General features: G+C 36.8%; 1 protein-coding gene across 10 annotated transcripts in view; it reads right to left on the reverse strand.

The window, feature by feature from the left end:
* Positions 1–22,994, reverse strand: part of ASPP (Ankyrin-repeat, SH3-domain, and Proline-rich-region containing Protein) — a 512,118-nt gene that overhangs the window by 4,567 nt on the left and 484,557 nt on the right. For all 10 annotated transcript variants that reach the window (XM_073991524.1, XM_073991525.1, XM_073991526.1 and 7 more), the window contains 4 exons: positions 21,131–21,398; positions 4,574–4,788; positions 2,179–4,493; positions 1,897–2,114 (listed from right to left, as the gene is read on the reverse strand). In XM_073991524.1, coding sequence (XP_073847625.1) covers positions 1,897–2,114; positions 2,179–4,493; positions 4,574–4,788; positions 21,131–21,398 — 3,016 coding nt within the window. The remainder of the gene's footprint in view (positions 1–1,896; positions 2,115–2,178; positions 4,494–4,573; positions 4,789–21,130; positions 21,399–22,994) is intronic.

The raw sequence follows: 22,994 nt of genomic DNA on the forward strand, positions 1-22,994 counted from the left end.
GGAACATAATCGTAACAGGGGCCTTGAGTGCAACTTGTTGGAAGAAAAAATAACTGCAATTTTCCGAAATTTTGTGTGGGAGTTACCCGAGGGAGTTGACATATATAGTCCATATTATAACCTGATCTATGTCTCGTAGAAATATCGCGATGTGCAATATATGGACCAAATCGACTACTGACTTCGATAGTTATCGTGGGCACCATTTTAGCGAAAAGTTTTGAACTGTTGTGGGGGAGGTACCCAAAGAAGTTGGCCGATATGGCCTATCTTAGAACTTGATTCAAGTTTGTGCAAAATATTACGACTGGCAAATTTTGGATGGAATGTTTATCCGATGGAGAGTTATCGTGCTCTGCATCCACTACACATGGTGCCTTACCGGCTTTTTACACCATTGGGGCTATTTTCTCAGGAAGTATGGGCTTGCACCTGAAAAAACTTGTACCGTCGTTATGGAGGCAGCGAATACAAGTTGTTACAACAAAAGTCAAAACGATCCGAGAGCAGGTCCTAATCTCAACTTATCCGAAATTGTTTGTGGGAGGTACCCGAAGGAGTGGACCGATATAATTTATATTCGAACCCGATCTATATCTGGAAGGAATAATAGGATGTGCCAAGTTTAGAACAAATCTATTGCTCGCTTCGAGGGTTATCCTTCATACCATTTTATAGAAAAGTTTTAACTTTGTGGGGGGTTGGGTTTGTAACCCAAGGAGTGGACCGATATAGTCCATCTTCGAACATAAACTAAGTTTAGGCAATATTACGAAGTGGAAAATTTGGTTCGAATCTGTTGATCCGTTCAAAAAGTATCGTGGGCACCAGCCAGGCAGACAGACAGACGGACGGACATGGCTAAATCGACTCTAAATTATCTGATACTAATTTCATTCAAACATGCTTGGGGTATAAAGCCGTTATTTCGTTAGCTTAAAGGCTGAGGGTTTAAAACCGGATTGGGCGGTTATAAAATTATATACTCGTATGGACTGAAAGTGTGTCCTCAGTTATCAACCTGCGAAATAGCATGCTTTTTTACTAGTCCACTAAAATATGAATTTTGCTTTCTTTTCTATTCCACTTTGAAACTTAATTAAGCTTAGAGATAATAAACCACAGGGAGGCAGCTGAGTTTGTTGAGGGACTTGAACCCAAAAATCGATAAATCCGTCAAACAAACTTAATTAGATCTACTTCGTCAAGGCTGGCCGCAAACTGGCCGGTAATCTCAGAAACGATGGTCCTATGTTACAGTTCGAAAGTTTTTTTTATTTATGATAGTAGCTAAAACTTTTCCTAAGAGAGTATTTTGAAATTTCAAGCTGATTCCCAAAAATATCAGCCTGAAAAACGATAAATTTTTGCAAAACTGATACAAATGTCGCATGTCTTAGGGCCTGTTTATGTACATATGTCGATAAAAAAATGAATGCGTAAGAAAAACTACAAAATTTGAGTGTGTTTTTCAAATTTGTTTTTTTGTTTTGAAGCAAAAGCAAAGGAAATAATATTTCCACAACTAAAGTTTGGGTGTGTTTCATGCGCACACATATTCGGTTCGGAATACATAAACAGGGGGTTAAAGGCAGTGCAGTCAAAGCCAGTTCCAAATAAAGCAGGATTTTCACGAAAACGTTGTGCATGTCGCTTTAGTTTTTCGAAAAAAAATATCACATTTCCTTGTCAAATACCTTCTCGAAAAATGTTAGTGTCGTGGTCAGGAAAGCGCTAACATGTCCTTTCAATGCGTCCTTAAAATATATATTTGGTCTGTTTGTCATTGTCTTCAGTCGGTACTCATAAAAGACAACTGATGAAGATATTTTTTATTACAAATAATTGCTAGTCTTCTATACATAACATTTGAAAAAGTTCGTAACCAATACTTACTGTACAAATACTCTGAACAGCCGTCGAAGCCTTCCTCATCTTCTTCGCATTTTTCGGCGGGTGTTTCGTGATCCGATAAAGTGGCGGCAAATAGGCAGGCGCCATTTTCCACCAAAAACTTAACCATGGCCAAATTATTACAACTGGCAGCACAATGTAACGGTGTCCAGCCATCTGAATCCTGGGCATTGACATCACAACCAAATTCAACCAGGAATCTACAAACAAAACAAAAAATTATATTCCATGAAATCTGAAAAAAGTACTTCCCCAAATACTCACTTGACTATATCAATGTGTCCCGCACAAATGGCATTGTGCAGCGCCGTGATACCCTCATCATTGGCTGCACTCGGATTGGCAACTTGCATGGCAGTTTTCTTAACTAGCTCCAGTTCACCCTCTAAACTGGCATCCAACAGCAATGCAAGCGGGTCAAAGCTTACACGACGTGTCAGCTTGGGTTTACCATTAGCCGCCGTCGTGGAGGTATTGTTACCCGCCGACATGCTACGCAAACGACGTTTTAAACTATCGGGAGATTTATCTTCGCTGAGCTGATTTGCAGCATTGCCTGGCACTTCCGAACGATCGGGTTCATCGTGGGTAGATTGTGACTGTTGCGAAGAATTTGAGGGGGTTTGAGATTGCTGTTGCTGAATATTGGGAGAATATTGAGGTGTTGAATTGGTTTCACTATTTGTTTCGGAGGAGACTTCTGCATTTGTGTTGCTGGTAGATCTCCGATCATTGAATAAATAGTTGTTAGAATTTATTTCCGATTTTCTTGAATTTTGTTGGCCATTGTTGGATTTGTTGATGCTGGTGGAGGATTTCAAGCGTGGCTGTTCGGAAAGCGGTTGTTTTCGTATTGTCAAGGGTTTGGCCTTAATGGGTAGGTTATCATTGATATTTTGTATGGGCAAGGTTGAGGCAGAACTGGATGAGGGTGTGGCGGAGGAGGTGCTTTCAGTTGAAGATTTCTTGGATTCTTGCGACGCTTCTGTTGGTGACATTTTGTGGGGCTTTGGAGGCAATGCTGGCCTATCATTGGCCGTGGAATTGCTGGTCACTGCCGTTGTGGACGATGTGGATGTGGAAACCGTTGTTGCTAGGCTAGAACTAACTACATTGGGTGCTACACGGTTAACTTTTGGACTGTAGGTAATCATTTTAGGTATAGAGCTGGAAACCGATGTGGGTGCCACACTGCTGATGGGCTTGCGTGGAGGTACTGCCAAATTACCCGAGACCAATGGTTTGGGTTTGGATGCCGCCACCGTTGTTTCTCCACTTGCAGTTAAGGTGTTGGCTGTCGATGTGAGGCTATTGGAGACACCAGTTGCCACCGATTTATTGGCTGCTCCCAGTGGCATACTGTGGACCGTTAGCTGATGGGTATTCTTTTCCAGCAGTGTCTCACTGGTTACCGAAATTTCCGCCTTCTTTTCCAAATCAGATTTCTCCCTTTGAGGTATGTGGGTTGTACCACTACTGGCGGCATTGTTTAGTTTGCTAATTAAAGCTGAGGCAGATGTGGTGGTGGCGGTAATGCTTTTCGGTATTTTACTGGTCGTTTGTGAACTCGTTGTTGCTACAGCGGCGCCATTATTGGTCGTTTGAGCTTCCAAATTTGCTGTGACTTCTTTGACCAGGTCACGTTTTTTGGGCCCCACCTCAGCATAGATATGATGTGAGGTGTCGACTTTGTTGGGGGCCGGTGGAGCTGATTCCGATACCTGGGGGGTTTGAGGCGCTGCTTCCGAACTATGTAACTGTTTGCTGGTTATGGCTGCCGTTAACATTTTCTTGGCCAATTTCGACTCATCACTTTCGGCCATAAAGAAATTCGGACTTGTGTTGTTATTCGAAGATGCCAAATGGGATGATTGGTTCGAGCCAGTACTTGCAGGATGACTACTGGCCAAGTTCAGCTTAGCATGGGTATGTTCCTGTATCAGCTGATTTTGTTGATTGGTATTGGCGGTGGCTGCAGCATGTTTGAGTATGTTACCCAAATAGCTGGAGGTTGGTGTTATGGTGGATTTTTGGGGTGTGTGGATATAGGGTTCCACGGCGGCGACATTACCTCGTGGTATATTGCGATTATCATTTGCCCGATTGATGATATTGGCAAATTTGTTGTTGTAACCCTGTTGATTGGCATTGGCAGCTGCCTGACTGGCTTGTTTCTGCAGTAGCTGCTGCTTCAGGGCAGCCACGCCAGTCTTGGGTGCCATGTGATTTGTGGGATAGTTGGCGGGCCCATCCAAAACTTCATTTGGCCTACCCGAAGCCGGCGCATTAAAGGCATTGTGATTTTGGGTTGTGGAATGTTGCTGTTGCTGCTGTTGATTTTGTTGTACTTGTTGTGGGGCTATGATGTGATTGGGACTGATATTTGTTTGTTGCTGTTGCAATTGTTGTTGTTGCTGCTGTTGATTAGTTTGTACATTGGCCGCCTTCTTGCGTTGCAAACGCGTTTGCAGTTCATAAATTCTTTGATCAACTGATCTTAATTCGGCCTGTCTTTGTTGTAAGGCTTCTCGTTGTAAATGGAGACGTGCATCTTGTTGCAATGACAATTGATTGCGATACTGTAACGGCAGATATTCAGTTTCAGTAATGGTTCACAGAACTTGAAATATGTTTGTTGGCGATTTTATTTCACACTTACCATTAATTCTCGTCGTAGCTTTTCTAATTCTCTTGATGCCTGTGGTGGCAATGGCTGACCCGTGGTACTGCCACCTGCTATCAAATTTATGGGACATCTTCGATCTCGTCGCAAATCTTCCAGTTGCCTGGTTAAAGCTTCAACTTTGGCCACAGCCAAACTCAGTTCTTTTTCCTTTTCACTGAAAAGGGCTCGTATGGAGTCTAAATCGTTGCCTAAAATAAAGAAGAGGACGTTTGTTAGAAATAGAAATCGTTAAATCCATGCCAAAAGTTAACCTTTAAAATTATTTAGTTTGTTATTCTAATGAATAGTTGAAGCTCATAGCTGTTCAATTGTTCAAATTCTCCAATTGTAATATAAATTGACCTAATTATCCTTCAATGCCATTGCGGGTGCATGAGTAAGCGTTGTAGCTGAACATACACATATAATCTCCACTTACACGCTCCCCCATAACACACATACATACATACATTAATCGAGAATAATGGCCCTTCTGACATTGCAAATAATGTGGTTGTTCTTTTTTGCTCTTATACGACATTGATGCCGGTGTTATTTGGGAATTTGCTGTTTCGTACTTCATTACCATCCACTTTTTCTTATTAGGAAGAATGGCAAAGAACAACAACAACAGCAACAAAACACGTGTTTATTTCAACACCTACCTCAACACGTTGTAAATGGCGGGTGTTTTGGTTGTAATTTTTATTTTATTTTTGGTGGCCTGCTTTAGCACATTTTTAGTAGCAACAATCGTATAATGATGCTATGCTGCTAACAGCCGAAACATGCCAAAGTAACACCAATGAGAAATTTATGTACAAACGAACTTGAAATGGTGGTGTTGTATCACATCGGCAGTAAAAGAACAACAGGTCGGACATTTGAAAATGTTTTCAATTTTTTTTTTGTTCGTTGCTAGCAAATAAAAGTTGGAGTAGACTTGGAGGTTCTTTAAGGTAAGTACATCAAAGGAGAAGTCTTACAATGTAAAAAGGAAATTTTGATTAGAAAAACGAAAAAAGAAGAAAACCTTGATGTCTCCTAAAATTATACCAAAGACCTTCTATAAGAAATATTTAAAAACGTTAGGGATTCCTAATAAAGACTTGAATTATTCTGTAAGAAGTCTGTAGATCTGCCATACGAAGATGTGGATTTTTCTATATGAAGATTTTAGGTCTTTTATAAAAAGATTTTAGGTTTTATATAAGAAGACCTGAGATCTTCTATAAGAAAATGTGAGGTCTTTTATAAGAGAATCTGCGATCTGAGAAACGAAGACTGGATGTTTTCTAGAAATCGAGGCTGTATGAAATAATACGATGTACAATGTTTAGACCAAATCGGTTTCTTCCTTCGAGGGTTATCTTACCCAGCAAAAATACTAATTACAAAACCCACTAAAAACTCATTATTTTATTTAAGAGTCACGACTTTTAGTATCTACTTATTACACTACGTATTTAAGTGGCCAACAAATAACTACTAATTTCGAGCGACATGCTCTTGTTAAAATAATGAGGACTTGAAGTCTGATGAAGACTTGAAGTCTTCTATAAGAAGATCTGAGGTATTCTATACGAAGGCTTAAGGTCTTTTAAGGGAAGGCTGGAAGTCTTCTATAAGAAGACATAAGGGTTTCTAAAAGGAAATGTAAGGTCTTCCAAAATGAGACTGGAGGTCTTCTAAAATAAGACTGGAATTCTTCTATAAGAACACTTGCCGTATTATATCCGAAGACTTCTATAAGAAGTCTTGATGTCTTCTATAAGAAGATTTGAGGTTTTCCATACGAAGACTTGAGGTCTTGGAGACTTGGAGTCTTCGATAAGAAAACCTGGGGTCTTCTAAAAGAAGACTTGAGGTCTTCTATAAAAAGACTTGGGGTCTTCTAAAAGAAGTCTTGGGTCTTCTATAAGAAGACTTGAGGTCTTCTCTAAGAAGACTTGAATTCTTCTATAAGAAGAATTAAGGTCTTCTATAAGAAGTCTAGGGGTCTTCTATACGAAGGCTTGTTGTTTTATATAGGAAGACTGAAAGTCTTCGGTAAGAAGACATAAGGTCTTCTATGAGGCGATTTGAAGTCTTCTAAAATAAGGCTGGAGGTCTTCTAAAAGAAGACTGAAATTATTCTATAAGAACACTTGCCGTATTCTATACGAAGACTGGATGTCTTCTATAAGAAGTCTTGATGTCTTCTTAAAGAAGCCTTAGGTTTTATATAGGAAGACTTGAGGTCTTCTAGAGGAAGACTTGAGGTCTTCTATAGGAAGACTTGAGGTCTTCTATAAGAAGACTTGGGGTCTTCTATAAGAAGACTTGGGGTCTTCTATAAGAACTCTTGAGGTCTTCTATAAGAAAACTTGAGGTCTTATATAAAAAGACTTGAGATCTTCTATAAGAAGACTTGAGGTCTTCTATAAGAAGACTTGAGGTCTTCTTTAAGAAGACTTGAGGTCTTCTATAAGAAGACTTGAGGTCTTCTATAATAAGACTTGAGGTCTTCTATAAGAAGACTTGGGGTCTTCTATAAGAAGACTTGGAGTCTTCTATAAGAAGACTTGGGGTCTTCTATAAGAAGACTTGGGGTCTTCTATAAGAAGACTTGAGGTCTTCTATAAGAAGACTTGAGGTCTTATATAATAAGGCTTGAGGTCTTCTATAAGAAGACTTAAGGTTTTCTATAAAAAGACTTGAGGTCTTCTATAAGAAGACTTGAGGTCTTCTATAAGAGGACTTGGGGTCTTCTATAAGAAGACTTGGGGTCTTCTATAAGAAGACTTGAGGTCTTCTATAAGAAGACTTGAGGTCTTCTATAAGAAGACTTGAGGTCTTCTATAAGAAGACTTGAGGTCTTCTATAAGAAGACTTGAGGTCTTCTATAAGAAGACTTGAGGTCTTCTATAAGAAGACTTGAGGTCTTCTATAAGAAGACTTGAGGTCTTCTATAAGAAGACTTGAGGTCTTCTATAAGAAGACTTGAGGTCTTCTATAAGAAGACTTGAGGTCTTCTATAAGAAGACCTGAGGTCTTCTATAAGAAGACTTGAGGTCTTATATAATAAGGCTTGAGGTCTTCTATAAGAAGACTTAGGGTTTTCTATAAAAAGACTTGAGGTCTTCTATAAGAAGACTTGAGGTCTTCTATAAGAAGACTTGAGGTCTTCTATAAGAGGACTTGGGGTCTTCTATAAGAAGACTTGGGGTCTTCTATAAGAAGACTTGAATTCTTCTATAAGAAGAATTGAGGTCTTCTATAAGAAGACTCGAGGTCTTCCATAAGAAGACTTGAGGTCTTCTATAAGAAGACTTGAGGTTTTCTATAAGAAGGCTTGAGGTCTTCTATAAGAAGACTTGAGGTCTTCTATAAGAAGACTTGAGGTCTTCTATAAGAAGACTTGAGGTATTCTATACGAAGGCTTTAGGTTTTTATGTGAAGACTGGAGGTCTTCTATAAGAAGACATACGGCTTTCTATAAGGAAATTTGAGGTCTTCTAAAAGAAGACCAGAATTCTTCTATAAGAACACTTGCCGATTCTATCCGAAGACTGGATGCTGTCTATAAGAAGCCTTGATATCTTCTAAAAGAAGGCTTCAGGTTTTATATAGGAAGACTTGAGGTCTTCTATAAGAAGACTTGCGGTCTTCTATAAGAAGACTTCAGGTCTTCTATAAGAAGACTTCAGGTCTTCTATAAGAAGACTTCAGGTCTTCTATAAGAAGACTTCAGGTCTTCTATAAGAAGACTTCAGGTCTTCTATAAGCACTCTTGAGGTCTTCTATAAGAAGACTTCAGGTCTTCTATAAGCACTCTTGAGGTCTTCTATAAGAACCGTTGAGGTCTTCTATAAGAACTCTTGAGGTCTTCTATAAGAAAAATTTCAGGTCTTCTATAAGAAGACTTGAGGTCTTCTATAAGAAAACTTGAGGTCTTATATAAGAAGTCTTGAGGTCTTATATAATAAGGCTTTAGGTCTTCTATAAAAAGAGGTCTTCTATAAGAAGACATACGGCTTTCTATAAGAACACATGCCGATTCTATCCGAAGACTGGATGCTGTCTATAAGAAGTCTTGATGTCTTCCGAAAGAAGTCTTGAGGTTTTCCATATGAAGACATGAGTTCATCTATAAAAAGACTAGCTGTCTTCTATAAGAAGTCTTGAGGTCTTCTATAAGAAGTATTGAGGTATTCTATAGGAAGATTTTGGTGTTTTATAAGAATACTTGGGGTCTTCCATAAGAATACTTGGGGTCTTCCATAAGACGACTTCAGGTCTTCTATAAGAAGATTTGATGTCTTTATAAATGACTTGAGATTCTTATAGAAGGACTTCTATAAGAAGATTTCAGGTCTTATATAAGAAGCCTTGAGGTCTTTTATAAGAAGCCTTGAGGTTTTTTATAAGAAGCCTTGAGGTCTTCTATAAGAAGACTTGAGGTCTTCTATAAGAAGACTTGAGGTCTTCTATAAGAAGACTTGAGGTCTTCTATAAGAAGACTTGAGGTCTTCTATAAGAAGGCTTGAGGTCTTCTATAAGAAGACGTAAAGTCTTCTATGAGAAGATTTGAGGTATTCTAAAAGATGACGAGAGGTCTTCTAAAACAAGGCTGGAGGTCTTCTAAAAGAACACTGGAGGTCTTCAAAAAGAAGACTGGTATTCTTCTAATAGAACACTTGCGTATTCTATGCGAAGACTGGATGTCTTCTATAAGAAGTCTGTTTGACTTCTAAAAGAAGACTTGAGGTCTTGCATATGAAGACTTGATGTCTTCTATAGGAAGACTTGAGGTCTTCTATAAGAAGATAAAAGGTCGTTTATGAGACGACTGGAGGTCTTTATAAGTAGATTGGAGGTATTCTATAAGAAGAATCGAGGTCTTTTATAAGTAGACCAGAGGTCTTTAATAAGAAGACAAAAGATCTTCTATGAGAAGACTGGATAACTTCTATAAGAAGAAGGTCGTCAATAAAAAGACTGGAGGTCGTCTATAAATAGACTGGAGGTATACTGTAAGATGACTGGAGGTATTCTATAGAAAGACTGGAGGTCTTCTTCAAAAAGACTGAATGTCTTGTCTTAAAATAAGAAGACAAGAGGTATTTTACAAGAATACGGGCAGTCTTCTATACGAAGACTCTTCTAGGTCTTCTATAATGAGACTGGCGATCTTCTATAGAAATACTGGTGGTCTTTCGCTTCTATAAGAAAACCTGAACTCTTTTATAAGAAACCCTTGAGCTCTTCTATAGGAATACCTAAAGCTTTTCTATAAGACGACATTGGAGCTCTTTCATAAGAAAAGAAGCTCAAGGTTCTATAAGAAAACCTGTATCTCTTCTATAAGAAGATTTTGAAATCTTCTATAAGAAACCCTTGAGCTCTTCTATCAGAAAACCTTGAGATTCTATAAGAAGGACTTGAGCTCAGCTGTAAGACAACCTTAAACTCTTCTATATGAAGGTATTGAGGTCTTTTACTGTATTCCATGAAGGAACGCATTTGGAACTTTTATTATGAAGTTCTTTAGGCATTTTATATTTTCAGTTAAGGAAGACTGTCTAGGGGTAGTAAAAAATTGATGGGGGGATTTTCTCCTCGTTCTGAAAATTTTTTGCTCTTCATAATCAGCAAAACAAATTCTGTCGTCTGCCTAAGAATGATTACCTACAAGCTTATTCATTGAAATGCCTTTTTAATGTCTTTTTTGGTTTGGTATTTTCGTTTACGAAATAAATGCATTTAAATTTCCCTATCTTCCCAATTTAGCTATAATCCGTTTAAATTTCCCAAATGCTATAACTGTGTTATGTTGTGTGTGTGTATTTATTGAAAAAAAAAAAAACAGAATTCATTCAATTAAGGAAACTTATATCAATTTTTATTATACATGCATAAATATGTATGTGTATTTGTAATTGAAATAAACGCTAAAGTTTTTAACTCAAGTGGCCCTACATTAGTGAACTCTTCAGTTGGTGCTGCTGCTGGTGGCGGTACTTGACTATTATATTTCATCCAATTTAAACATTGTTTAAGGGCTCTTAAAGCATAAATCGCCGTGCATTGGATAAACCTTTTTTTCCATTGCCCCAATTGCCTCCCACCACCACCATCGCATCCATTCTACTTCTCAGCCAACAAAAATCCCTCCTCGCTCAAGGACATTAAACTATAATCACACTATTACAAAGTTCTTGTCATTATTATAACGAACTATAAAAAATATATATCCATAGTTCGTTCCATTAGTATAAAAAAATCAATTATATTTTTTCGTCTTCTCTTTCCTTGCATTCCTGCTGAAGGTCACGAACTGTGGGCAGGGTGTGAGTGACAGTTTTTTTCTACTTGAAATGCCTCTGCCGACGAATGGCAGTAATGGTGAAAGGTTATGGCAACTGAATTTTATATGAAGAAGCAGATGAATAACGAGCAACAAGACGAGAAATGTTAGAAGAGTAGAACTTAAATGACGACGACAAAGACGACTCATGTAATTTAGCATTTTTTGAATGACAGACACTATTAATTTTCAACATTTCGAAACATTCAAGAGTTAAGAGTCAAGCGACCATCCACCCCACCAACGAACTCTGAAAAAAGAACTAACAACCAAATACAAAATGGGACAGAGAGTGACAAACTCTTTCATTTGTTGCATAGTTAATATTATATGAGCTGTGAGTTTCAGCACACTCATACATACTCTTATAAGTATGGCACAAATGTATAATATATGTATGTGTAAATTTATACATTTAGCTTCGATTGAGAAGTTCATCATAGCAAACACGAACAAAATCATTGTGAGCTCCACTTAACATAACAAGGAGAAATACCTTACAATGTTTTTAATAATGTTAAAATTAGTGCGGATCAAAGAAGAATATAAATATAACGAAAAGGACGTAAGCCTTAGGATCTATAGATAGAATTTCATTATTTTGGAATTCTAATTGACTTTGATCGGAGTAGGTGGTTCATCCACATTAATCATCATAAACGACTATCTCATATAAACCTCCCTAATATACCTTGACTTGTGAAGCTAATTTTATGTAGATAGTCCATTTAACAAATAAACATCTTTGGGATCATTATAACTAACCAGACATTCATGCTGTTCGTATGGACACTTACATATATAAGATTCAAAGGACACTATGGAACCCAATCTTCTTCCTTAATAAACTTACACACAACCACATAAACTCATACACGTACACAATAAGTGGGATAACATAACTAAAGCATATTCACTTGCAAATGACCAGCTCATGTCCACCGAACACGTCCAACTTAAGTTATGGTTGGTTCATATGCTTGGCCGAGGAAAATATGTAAATGTCCATTGAAATTGTATATGTATGTTGAACATGGATGGTTAATTTATGCGATGATATTCACATACTAACAAAATACATATGTATGTGTGTAAAGTAGCTCGAAATGGGAATACAGGAAAATAGAATGAATAGAACATTAATGTCAGTTCTTAAGTTGTGTGTTTAAAACGCTCGACAATCTTACGTATACAAGACCTCAACTCCAATTACACTATGCAACACTGAAAATGCAAACAACTTCTAGTATCCATTTTTTGAAAGTACATATTTAGACTACAGAAACCCTAGTAGGGTTTTGTCCTGTCAGATCCAGTTCGGATTTTATGGCCTCATCCAAACTGGGCTAAATCTACACTTTTTTGCATTTATCAGGCCTTTATCTCAGAAACGAATTGGAATTTGGCCTTGCTGTCTTTAGCAATATTGTAGCCCTATACTAGTAGAACTTATCTTTCGAAAAAGCCACGTAAGAAAAACTCCATCTAGACCATCAAAATCTATAAAATATAGAAAATTTTACATAATTGCTGAAATTCTGGTCAGTATCGGCTAAACTATTGGGAGTTGAACCAAGAAACCAAGTGCAAAAATCTTCAAAATAAAGTTCTCAACAATTCTTTAGAACATTCTGAAACTCTAAAATGCTTACTTCATGCTGTTTCAGTGGTATCTTGCATCATATCTTCTACAACACGTATTTCAAACACAGTTCACACCAACAGTTGATTCTCGCATTTCGGATTTCACTACATTATTGACATTTTTATTAAATCGTCGTTGAAAAATGTACTGGAAACAACGGCATAGAGGCATTTTACAACAAGGACATGTTCTAAAGAGTTGTGCATTATATTCCAGGGAATATTTTTCCAAAAGAAAATGTTCAGAAAAAATTAACGGTTTTGGAGATACGGTGCGAAATGTATAAAAATTGTGAAATTTTTGCATATATTTTGAAATTTGAGGCAATAAATTTAGTTTTTCGAGTCCATTATTTCTCCAAATATTTTATTCTTGTCCTTATCTACAAATTTGCTTCAGAGATCAGAAGAAGATTCGCATTGGTTTCAGAGATATAGCCCCGAATTTCTTTAAAAACTCAATATTTAACCATGTTTAGATGGGGCCATAAAATCCGAGCTGGATCTGACACAACAAAGCCCAACTAGGGTTTGTTGTCTTTTGGGTCTGTACTTTCTAAAAATCCTCAGTTCGAATTGTTTGCACAAGATCACCTTAAAAATGTTGCACAGTGTTATTGAAGACTTCAAGTCTTCTTATAAAGAACCGAAAGTCTACTTAGATAAGAATTCAAATCTTCATAAGGAAAGACTTCAAGTCTTCTTCCAGAAGACTTCAAGTCTTTTTATAGAACCCTCAATAAGACATCAACTCTCGTTACAGAAAACATCAAGTCTTCTTACGGAAGGCTTCGAATCTTCTTATAGAAACCTTCAACTTTTCTGTCTTGAGGTCTTCTGTAAGAAGACATGTGGTCTTCTAGTAGAAGACTTTTGGTCTTCTATTAGGAGACTTGTGGTCTTCTATAAGTCTTTTTATAGAAGACCTGAAGTCTTCTTATGGAAGACCTGAATTCATCTTATGAAAGCCTTCAAACCTTCGAAATGAACACTTCATGTATAGAAGACGTCAAGTCTTCTATAGAATACTTCAAGCCTTCCTCAAGTCTTCCTATTGAAGATTTCAGACCCCAGCACTTAGAAGACACCAACCTTTCCTATAGAAGAATTCAATTCAAGCCTTTTTCTAGTAGGCCTCAAGTCTTCTTATAGGACACGTCAAGACTTCTTACAGAAAACGTCAAGTCTTCTTGTGGAATATCTCAAGTCTTCTCATAGAAGACCCCAAGTCTTCTTATAGAAGCCGTAAGACCTCAAGTCTTCTTCTTATAGAAGTCCTCAAGTTTTCTTTTTGAACACCTCAATTCTTCTGATGAAAAACCTCAAGTCTTCTCATAGAAGTCTTCTTATAGAAGAACTCTACTATTCTTATAGAAGACCTCCAATCTTCTTACAGATGACATCAAGACTTCATGTAGAAGAGATTAAGTCTTCTTTTGGAAGAACTCAAGTTTTCTGATAGGAGACCTCAAAACTTCTACTAAGAGACCTTATGACCTCAAATCTTCTTATAGAACACAATAAGTCTTCTTATAGAATACCTCAAGTCTTTTTATAGAAGACCTCAAGTCTTCTTACTGATGACATCAAGACTTCATAAAGAAGACATCAATCTTGCCTTCTTCTTGTGGAAGACCTCAAAAAGACATGTAGAAATCTTCAGGTTTCCTTTAAAAGACATCAAGGCTTCAAGTGTAAGACCTCAAGCTTCTCATAGATTTCCAGTCCTTTTATAGAAGACCTCCAGCCATCTTATAGAAAATCTCCAGCCTTCTTATAGAAGACCTACTGTCTTCTAATAGAAGACCTACAGTCTTCTAATAGAAGACCAACAGTCTTCTTATAGAAGACCTACAGTCTTCTAATAGAAGAACTTACAGTCTTTTAAAAGAAGACTTAGAGTCTTCTTATAGAAGACGTACAGTCTTCTTATAGACGACCTCCAGTCTTCTTATAGAAGACCTCCAGTCTTCTTATAGAAGACCTCCAGTCTTCTTATAGAAGACCTCCAGTCTTCTTACAGAAGACCTCCAGTCTTCTTACAGAAGACCTCCAATCTTCTTATAGAAGAACTCCAGTCTTCTTATAGAAGACCTCCAGTCTTCTTATAGAAGACCTCCAGTCTTCTTATAGAAGACCTCCAGTCTTCTTATAGAAGACCTCCAGTCTTCTTATAGAAGACCTCCAGTCTTCTTTTAGAAGACATCCAGTCTTCTTACAGAAGACCTCCAGTCTTCTTATAGAAGACTCCAGTCTTCTTATAGAAGACCTCCAGTCTTCTTATAGAAGACCCCCAGTCTTCTTATAGAAGACCTCCATTCTTCTTTTAGAAGACCTCCAGTCTTCTTATAGAAGACCCCCAGTATTCTTATAGAAGACCTCCAGTCTTCTTATAGAAGACCTCCAGCCTTCTAATAGAAGACCTACAGTCTTATAATAGAAGACCTACAGTCTTCTAATAGAAGACCTCCAGTCTTCTTATAGAAGACCTCTAGTCTTCTTATAGAAGACCTCCAGGCTTCTTATAGAAGACCTCCAGTCTTCTTATAGAAGACCTCCAGTCTTCTTATAGAAGACCTACAGTCTTCTAATAGAAGACCAACAGTCTTCTTATAGAAGACCTACAGTCTTCTTATAGAAGACCTACAGTCTTCGTATAGAAGACCTCCAGTCTTCTTATAGTAGACCTACAATCTTCTTGTAGAACACCTCCAGTTTTCTTATAGAAGACCTACATTCTTTTTGTAGAAGACATCCAGTTATCTTGTAGAAGACCTCCAGTTTTCTTAAAGAAGACATCAAGTCTTCTTGTAGAAGAACTCAAGTTTTCTTATAGGAGGCCTCAAAACTTCTAATAACAGACCTTATGACCTCAAGTCTTCTTATAGAAGACCACATGTCTTCTAATAGAAGATCACAAGTCTTCTAATAGAAGACCACAAGTCTTCTTACAGAAGACATCAAGTCTTCTTCTAGAAGGCAAACAGTCTTCTTGTAGAAGACCACAAGTCCTCTTATAGAATGCCTTTAGTCTTCTTATAGAAAACCTTTAGTCTTCTTATAGAAGACCTCCAGTCTTCTTTTAGAAGACCTCCAGTCTTCTTTTAGAAGACCTCCAGTCTTCTTATAGAAGAACTCCAGTCTTCTTATAGATGACTTACAGTCTTCTTGTAGAAGACCTCCAGCCTTCTTATAGAAGACCTACAGTCTTCTTGTAGAAGACCTCCAGTTTTCTTATAGAAGACCTCCAGTTTTCTTATAGAAGACATGAAGTCATCAAGACGTAAAGTTTAAAGATGAATTAGAGTATTCTTATAGAAGACTTACAGTCTTCTTATAGAAGACCTCCAGTTTTCTTATAGAAGACATCAAGTCTTCTTACAGAAGACCACAAATCTGTTTATAGAAGACCTCCAGTCTTCTTATAGAAGACCTCTAGTCTCCTTATAGAAGAGACCTACAGTCTTCTTATAAAAGACCTAAAGTCTTCTTGTAGAAGGCCTACAGTCTTCTTGTAGAAGACCTCCAGTTTTCTTATAGAAAACCTGCAGGTTACTTATAGAAGACCTCAAGCTTTCTTGTAGAAGGCCTCAAGTCTTCTTGTAGAAGGCCTCAAGTCCTCTTATAGAAAACTCCAAGTCTTCTTATAAAAGACGTTAAGTCTTTTTTTGCAAGTCCTTTAGTCTTCTAATAGAAGACCATCAGTCTTCTAAAATAAGACCTTACTTCTTCTTACAGAAAACATCAAATCTTCTTAAAGAAAACTTCGAATCTTCTTATAGAAACCTTGATGTCTTCTCATAGAAGACTTCAAGTCTTCTTATAGAAGATCCCATGTCTTCTTATAAAAAACCTTAAGTCTTTGTTTAGAAGACAACAAGTCTTCTAATAGAAGATCTCAACTTTTCTTATAGGAAATGTTGAATATTCTTACAGAAGATCCAAAGACCTGACGTCTTTTATAGAAGAACTAAATTCTTCTTATAGAAGAACTGAAGTCTTCTTATTGAAGATCTGAAGTCCTCTTATACAAGACCTGAAGTCTTCTCATGATGACTCACTGACTCACTGATTCACTGACTCACTGATTCACTGACTCACTGATTCACTGACTCACTGATTCACTGACTCACTGATTCACTGACTCACTGATTCACTGACTCACTGACTGACTGACTGATAATCAACGCCCAGACTAAACGGCTGGAGCTAGAATCTTGAAATTTTGGGTGAGGGTCACTCATGGTCCGAATAGGTCAGATAAGGCTCGGTTTTTGGAAATTCGAACTAGAACAGTACGAAAAGTACTAAAAGGTACTAAATATGGTACCATTAGTATTAGGCAAACGCGAAGAGCTAGAATTCTGAAATTTGGAATGAGGTTCACTGATGGAGAGTTAAAAAGGTGTACCAAAGGGTTTTTGGAAATTCGAACTATAAGTGTACGAAAAGTAATAAAAGTTACTAAATTTAGTACCATTTGGTATAACGTGAACGGACAGAGCTAAAATCTTGAAATTTGGAATGAAAATCAAGGGTTAGCAGATAAGTTGATATTAGGAGGTGGTTTTGAAAATGTGTACTCATGTGTACGAATAGTACTAAATAGTACTAAATTTGGTAAAATGTGAATTTGGGCGAACCGATAAAGTTGGAATTCTGAAATTTGGAATTACTATTACTGTTGGAGTGTAGGTTTGAGATATGGAGGTAGTTTTCGAAATTCGTACATATGGGTACGGAAGGTACTAAATAGTACCAAATAAGGTACAATTTGGATTTGGGAGAACGGATGGACCTGGAATCCTGAAATTTAGAATTAGGATTACTGTCGGAGTGTAGGATAGAGGTATTTTGGAAATTCGTACTTTTGGGTACGAAAAGTACTAAATGGTACCAAATTTGGTACAATATGAATTTAAGTGATCGGATAGAGCTGGAATAGTGAAATTTGGAATTAAGATTACTATTGGAGTGTGGGATTGGTATACTTTTGGAAATTCGTACTTATGGCAACGAAAAGTACTAAATGGTACCAAATTTGGTACAATTTGGATTTTGGTGATCAGATACATTTGGAATCCTGAAATTCGAAATTAAGATTACTTTTGGAGTGTTGGATAGAGGTAGGTTTGGAAATTCGGACCAACAAAAAGCACTAAATGGTACTAAACTTTGTACAATTTGGATTATGGTGATCTGATGCAGCTGTAATTCTGAAATTTGGAATTAAGATTACTGTTGGCGTGTAGGCTTGAGGTAGTTGTGGATATTCGTACTCTTGGGTACGAATAGTACTAAATAGTACCAAATTTGGTACAATTTGGGTTTGGGTGAACGGATATAGCTGAAATTCCGAGATTTGGAATAAGGAGTACTATTGGAGTGTAGGATTGATAAAGTTTTGGAAATTTTTAGTTATGGGTAGGAAAAGTACTAAATAGTACTAAATTTGGTACAATTTAGATTTCAATGTTGGGATACATTTGGAATCGTGAAATTCGGAATTAAAATTGCTGTTGGAGTGTTGATAGAGGTAGGTTTGGAAATTCGTACTTTGGATACGAATAGTACTAAATGGTACCAAATTTGGATTTGAGTTATCGGATGTATCTGGAATTCTGAAATTCGGAATTAAGCTTATTGTTTGAACATAGCACTGAGGTAGTTTTGAAAATTGGTACTTATGTGTACGAAAAGTACTAAATGGTACCAAATCTGGTACAATTTAGATTTGGGTGAACGGATATAGCTGGAATCCCGAGATTCGGAATTAGGATTACTGTTGGTAAGTAGGATTTATGAAGTTTTTGAAATTTTTAGTTATGGGTACGAAAAGTACTAAATGGTACCAAATTTTAATTTATGTGATCGGACACATTTGGAATCCTGAAATTCGGAATTATTGTTGGAGTGTTGAAAGAGGAAGGTTTGGAAATTCGTACTTTGGATACGAAAAGTACTAAATGGCATCAAATTTGGTACAATTTGGATAACGGTGATCGGATGCAGCTGTAATCCTGAAACTTGGAATTAAGATTACTGTTGGCGTGTAGGATTGAGGTAGTTGTAGAAATTCGTACTCATGGGTACAAAAGTACTAAATGGTACCAAATTTGATACAGTTTGCATTTGGGTGAACGGATATTTTATTTTAATTTATGTGATGTTGATGTTGGAGTGTTTATAGATGTAGGTTTAGAAATTCGAACTATGGATACGAATAGTACTAAATGGTACCAAATTTGGATTTGAGTTATCGGATATATCTAGAATCCTGAAATTCGGGATTAAGCTTATTGTTTGAACATAGCACTGAGGTAGTTTTGAAATGGGTGCGAAAAGTACTAAATGGTACTAAATTTGGTACAATTTGGATTTCGGTGATCTGATGTAGCTGCCATACTCAAGTTTGGAATTAAAATACCTGTTGAATTGTAGGATTGATAAAATTTTGGAAATTTTTAGTTGTGGGTAGGAAAAGTACTAAATAGTACTAAATTTGGTACAATTTGGATTTGAGCGAACGGATAGAGTTGGAATCAAGAAATTTGGAATTAAGATTACTGTTGGAGTGTAGGATTGAGATATGGAAGTAGTTTTTGAAATTCGTACTTATGAGTACGAAAAGAACTACATTTTGTACAATTAGGATTTGGGTGAAATTATAGCGCTCGAATCCTAAAATGTGGAATTAGGTACACTTAGGGGTACGAAATGGTTCCATGTGTGGTACAATTTTGTATTGGTTGAACGAATAGATCTGGATTCGTGAGATTTGGAATTAAGATTACTGTTATCATTTGCTTTTAACGTCCGATTTACACAGGATTTGGTACAATTTGTTATTGTGTGAAGGGAATTAAGGAGGAGGTTCGTATTTATGCATTTTCATGTAAAGTACTAAATAGTTCTATAATTGGTTTTGGGGGAACAGATAGAGCTGGAAATGAGGATGGCGGTTGTTGGGTTAGGCCGTATTTGCGCTGAGAACCTCAATTAAAATATTTAAAAAAATGTGGACTGCTCTTGATGTGTAGGCGTGACGAAAATCGGACTAAAGTTGTACGTATTAGTACACAAAATGTTTCCAACATTCTATATTATATATTGTTTATTTGTTTTGTATATTTAACGCATACGAAGTAGCGGGCACTTTGCTAGTTTTCTTATAAAAGACCTCAAAACTTCTACTAGAAGACCTTATGACCTCAAGTCTTCCTCTAGAAGACCTCAAGTCTTCCTCTAGAAGACCTCAAGTCTTCCTATAGAAGACCTATTGAATACCTGAAGTTTTCTTATAGAAGACTTCAAGTCTTCTTATAGGAACTCCAACAAAACCTATGATTTCTTTTAGATTACCTTGAGTTCTACAATAGGGAAGGAGATTAACCCTTCTATAAGAAGACATCTCCTTTAACAAAATCGGGGTGGTATTCTTAAGAGAAGCGAGGGGAAGAGTTCTTATAGAATGAAATGAGGAGAAGAAAGTGAAATCAATGAGGTTTCTTTTTTTGGACTACATCAATTCTTCTCAAATATGTCTTCTTGTAAAAGAGCTCCAGTTCTTCTTAACTACAATAAAACAACAGCAGATGAGTGTTCTTCCTAAAAAAGGTCTTAGGTTTTGTTGTGAAGGTGAAATGTTGAATGACTATCAAGAAATGGAAAATGGGGGATAGCGAAAAAAAATATTCTTCTCATACGAATCGTCAAATTTTGTAGATCGATTTACTCGCCTTAGAGCAAATGTGGAACGCTGATTTTTGAATGAGGAATGCTTAACTATATAGAACGTGTCTACGAAGAATTAGATCTGTATGTCATCTAGGGGCTGAGCTATGGATGCCCAAATTATTGCGAATATAGACAAACGAACAAAAAATAGTTACAGAAGCAGGGGAAAGAATTTTTTATCTTTATTCCCGTGCTTTAATACTTCAATGTAAACGTGTTCCAATCATGATTGTTCCCTGCCTTCAAATTATTAACAATATTGCAAATAACAACAATCAATAATATTTGTCAATAACAATTAAATGTATTCCCTCTGTGAAATTCTTCTTCCTCTTCTTCTTGAAATGGAAAACAAACATAATATCTTCTTTTCATATTTGATAAACAAAAACGTTGCTTCTAATTCTTTTGCATTTTGCAATATCCTTTGCTTGATTTTGATTTTTATGAAACTGACAAATTTCCTTTTATTCATTCATTCATTTCTTTTGCCCTATAGACAATTCTTGGTTATTTCCTTGATTTGTTTTGACATTTTTTCTTTGGTATCTATCGTTGATTCTTTCACTTTTCATCTAAATGCAAATTTTGCCTCCAAACAATAAGGAATAAAAACATCAACAACAAAAACAACAACAATGACAAGGAAGGAAATAATCGTATATTGATGCGAAAACTTGTTGTTGTAAAATGATATTCCTAACAGGTTTTGTATATTTTACACTTAAATCAGTAAAACAAAATTCATAAAACAACTTTAATAAAAAAAGAAAGAAAAAGGAGGAAGGTGAGGAAAAAAGTAAAAATCTCCTTGTACTCACTTAAGGTAACATTATAGGTTTTCTGTAAGTCCACTTGACCTCGTAATGCACGTAAACGACGCAATTTTGATTCTTGGGCCTCGACACGTTCTCGCAAACGTCTTAAACGTTCACCCTCAGCATTGGCAACGGCATTGCGAACCTCTTGCTGTTTCAGAAAGCGTAAACGTTGCTCTTTGGTGGCCAACAGTTGGTGTTGGGAGTCGATTTGTTGTTGTTGACGTAGTGCCATCGCCCTTAATTCGGCTGACGTCAGCCTGCCAGGCACCTGCAAATATTAAAACACAAAGCAAAAAATAGATGACAGTTAGATTTTAGTTGTGAAGAAATAGAAAAAATCTCATATAAAAATGATTAAAACGCAGAAAAATAGAAACAAAAAATAAAAGTAAAAAAAAAAAACATTTTTGAAAGCAAAAGCTAAGGACTTGAAACGATAATTCCTTAAGAACTCTCAGGAAAATTTATGACACAAACTCGCTCATGTGTAACATGCAGGCAAGCTTAACAGGCAATATACTTAGTAATCTCTTTGGAAAATATAAGTAAACAATAAAACAAAAACAACAACAGGAAAATAGGAAACAAACATCATGCTTTGAGCTGTTTTATTCAGCTCTCATTTCTTACATCTTCGCTTACTACATGTTTGTAAATAAATATCAAAGTAATATTGTGTGCAAGCTATTAAAACAAACGGAAAGCAAACAAAATTATGACCTTTTATAGAAATTTCTAGGAAATATTTTAATTTTATTTATATTTAAAGTTGTTTCCTCTTGGTCATTCGGGCTGAACCGTATACATAATGATCTTCGTACGCGTTAGCACCTTTAAGGTAAAACACACCTACATTAGGGCCATTAAAAAAAAGGTCGCTTTGTCACTATTAATGCCAAAAATAACATTAATTCCATTTTATTATAAAAAAGTTTCCGCACAAACCACATTGGAACAATTTTTTGTAGAAATCCTATGAAGTGAATTTTTTTTTGTAAAAAATTGTTTCCTTTTGTACGAATGGATAGTCTTTTGCCTAGTAACCCACTTAGAGACGAATTTTTTTTGCGGGAAAACTTAAAATTTTTGTATGAGAATTATATTTTTGAGACTTTCTAAGCATTAAAAAAACTTTTTCTCAAAAACGAATAGTTTTCCAGCAATAGAGTTTTCTTTTGGAATACCTTTGAACGCAGCGGGCTGTCGAAGGCTGCTTTATAATCGACAAAAAGGTGGTAGGTGTCGATCTGCATCTCTTGGGTCTTCTCCAGGATCCCTTCTTGTGGACGGAGCACAGGATACTCAGGTTCCAATCGTCGGGTACTCGTTCTTCCTTCCAGATGGTACTAACTAGCTGATGAATACACCTTATCAGCGTGTCGCCTCCGGTTTTGAACAGCCCGGCTGGTAAGCCATCGGCTCCTGCTGCCTTATTATTCTTCAGCCGATTTATTGCTGTCTTTACCTCATCTTGGCTGGGCGATATATATTCAATACCATCTTCTGGGATTGGAACTGTGGTATCTTCGTCGTCTTCGCTGCTATTGGATACCAACAGTTTTGAAAAATGTTCTTTCCATATCCTGAGTACACTATATGTATCAGTTACCAAATTACCTTGCTGGTCTCTACAGGAGGATGTGCCTGTACCAAAGCCATCAGTTTGATGCTTGACTCTTTGGTAGAATTTTCGAACTTCATTCTGGCTCCTGTACACCTCGATTTTTTCCCCTCCCGCTTTTCCATCTCTCTCTTTTTCCTGCGGAAAAGACGTTTCTCATCTCTCCTTTTCTCCCTGAATCTCTCTCGTGCGCTACGCGTTGCTACGGATTGTAAAGTAGCCCTATATGGCGCATTTTTCTCT

This window comes from Musca autumnalis, unplaced genomic scaffold, assembly GCF_047663935.1.
Source record: "Musca autumnalis isolate F117 unplaced genomic scaffold, ASM4766393v1 scaffold_5, whole genome shotgun sequence".
NCBI classification, from domain to species: domain Eukaryota; kingdom Metazoa; phylum Arthropoda; class Insecta; order Diptera; family Muscidae; genus Musca; species Musca autumnalis.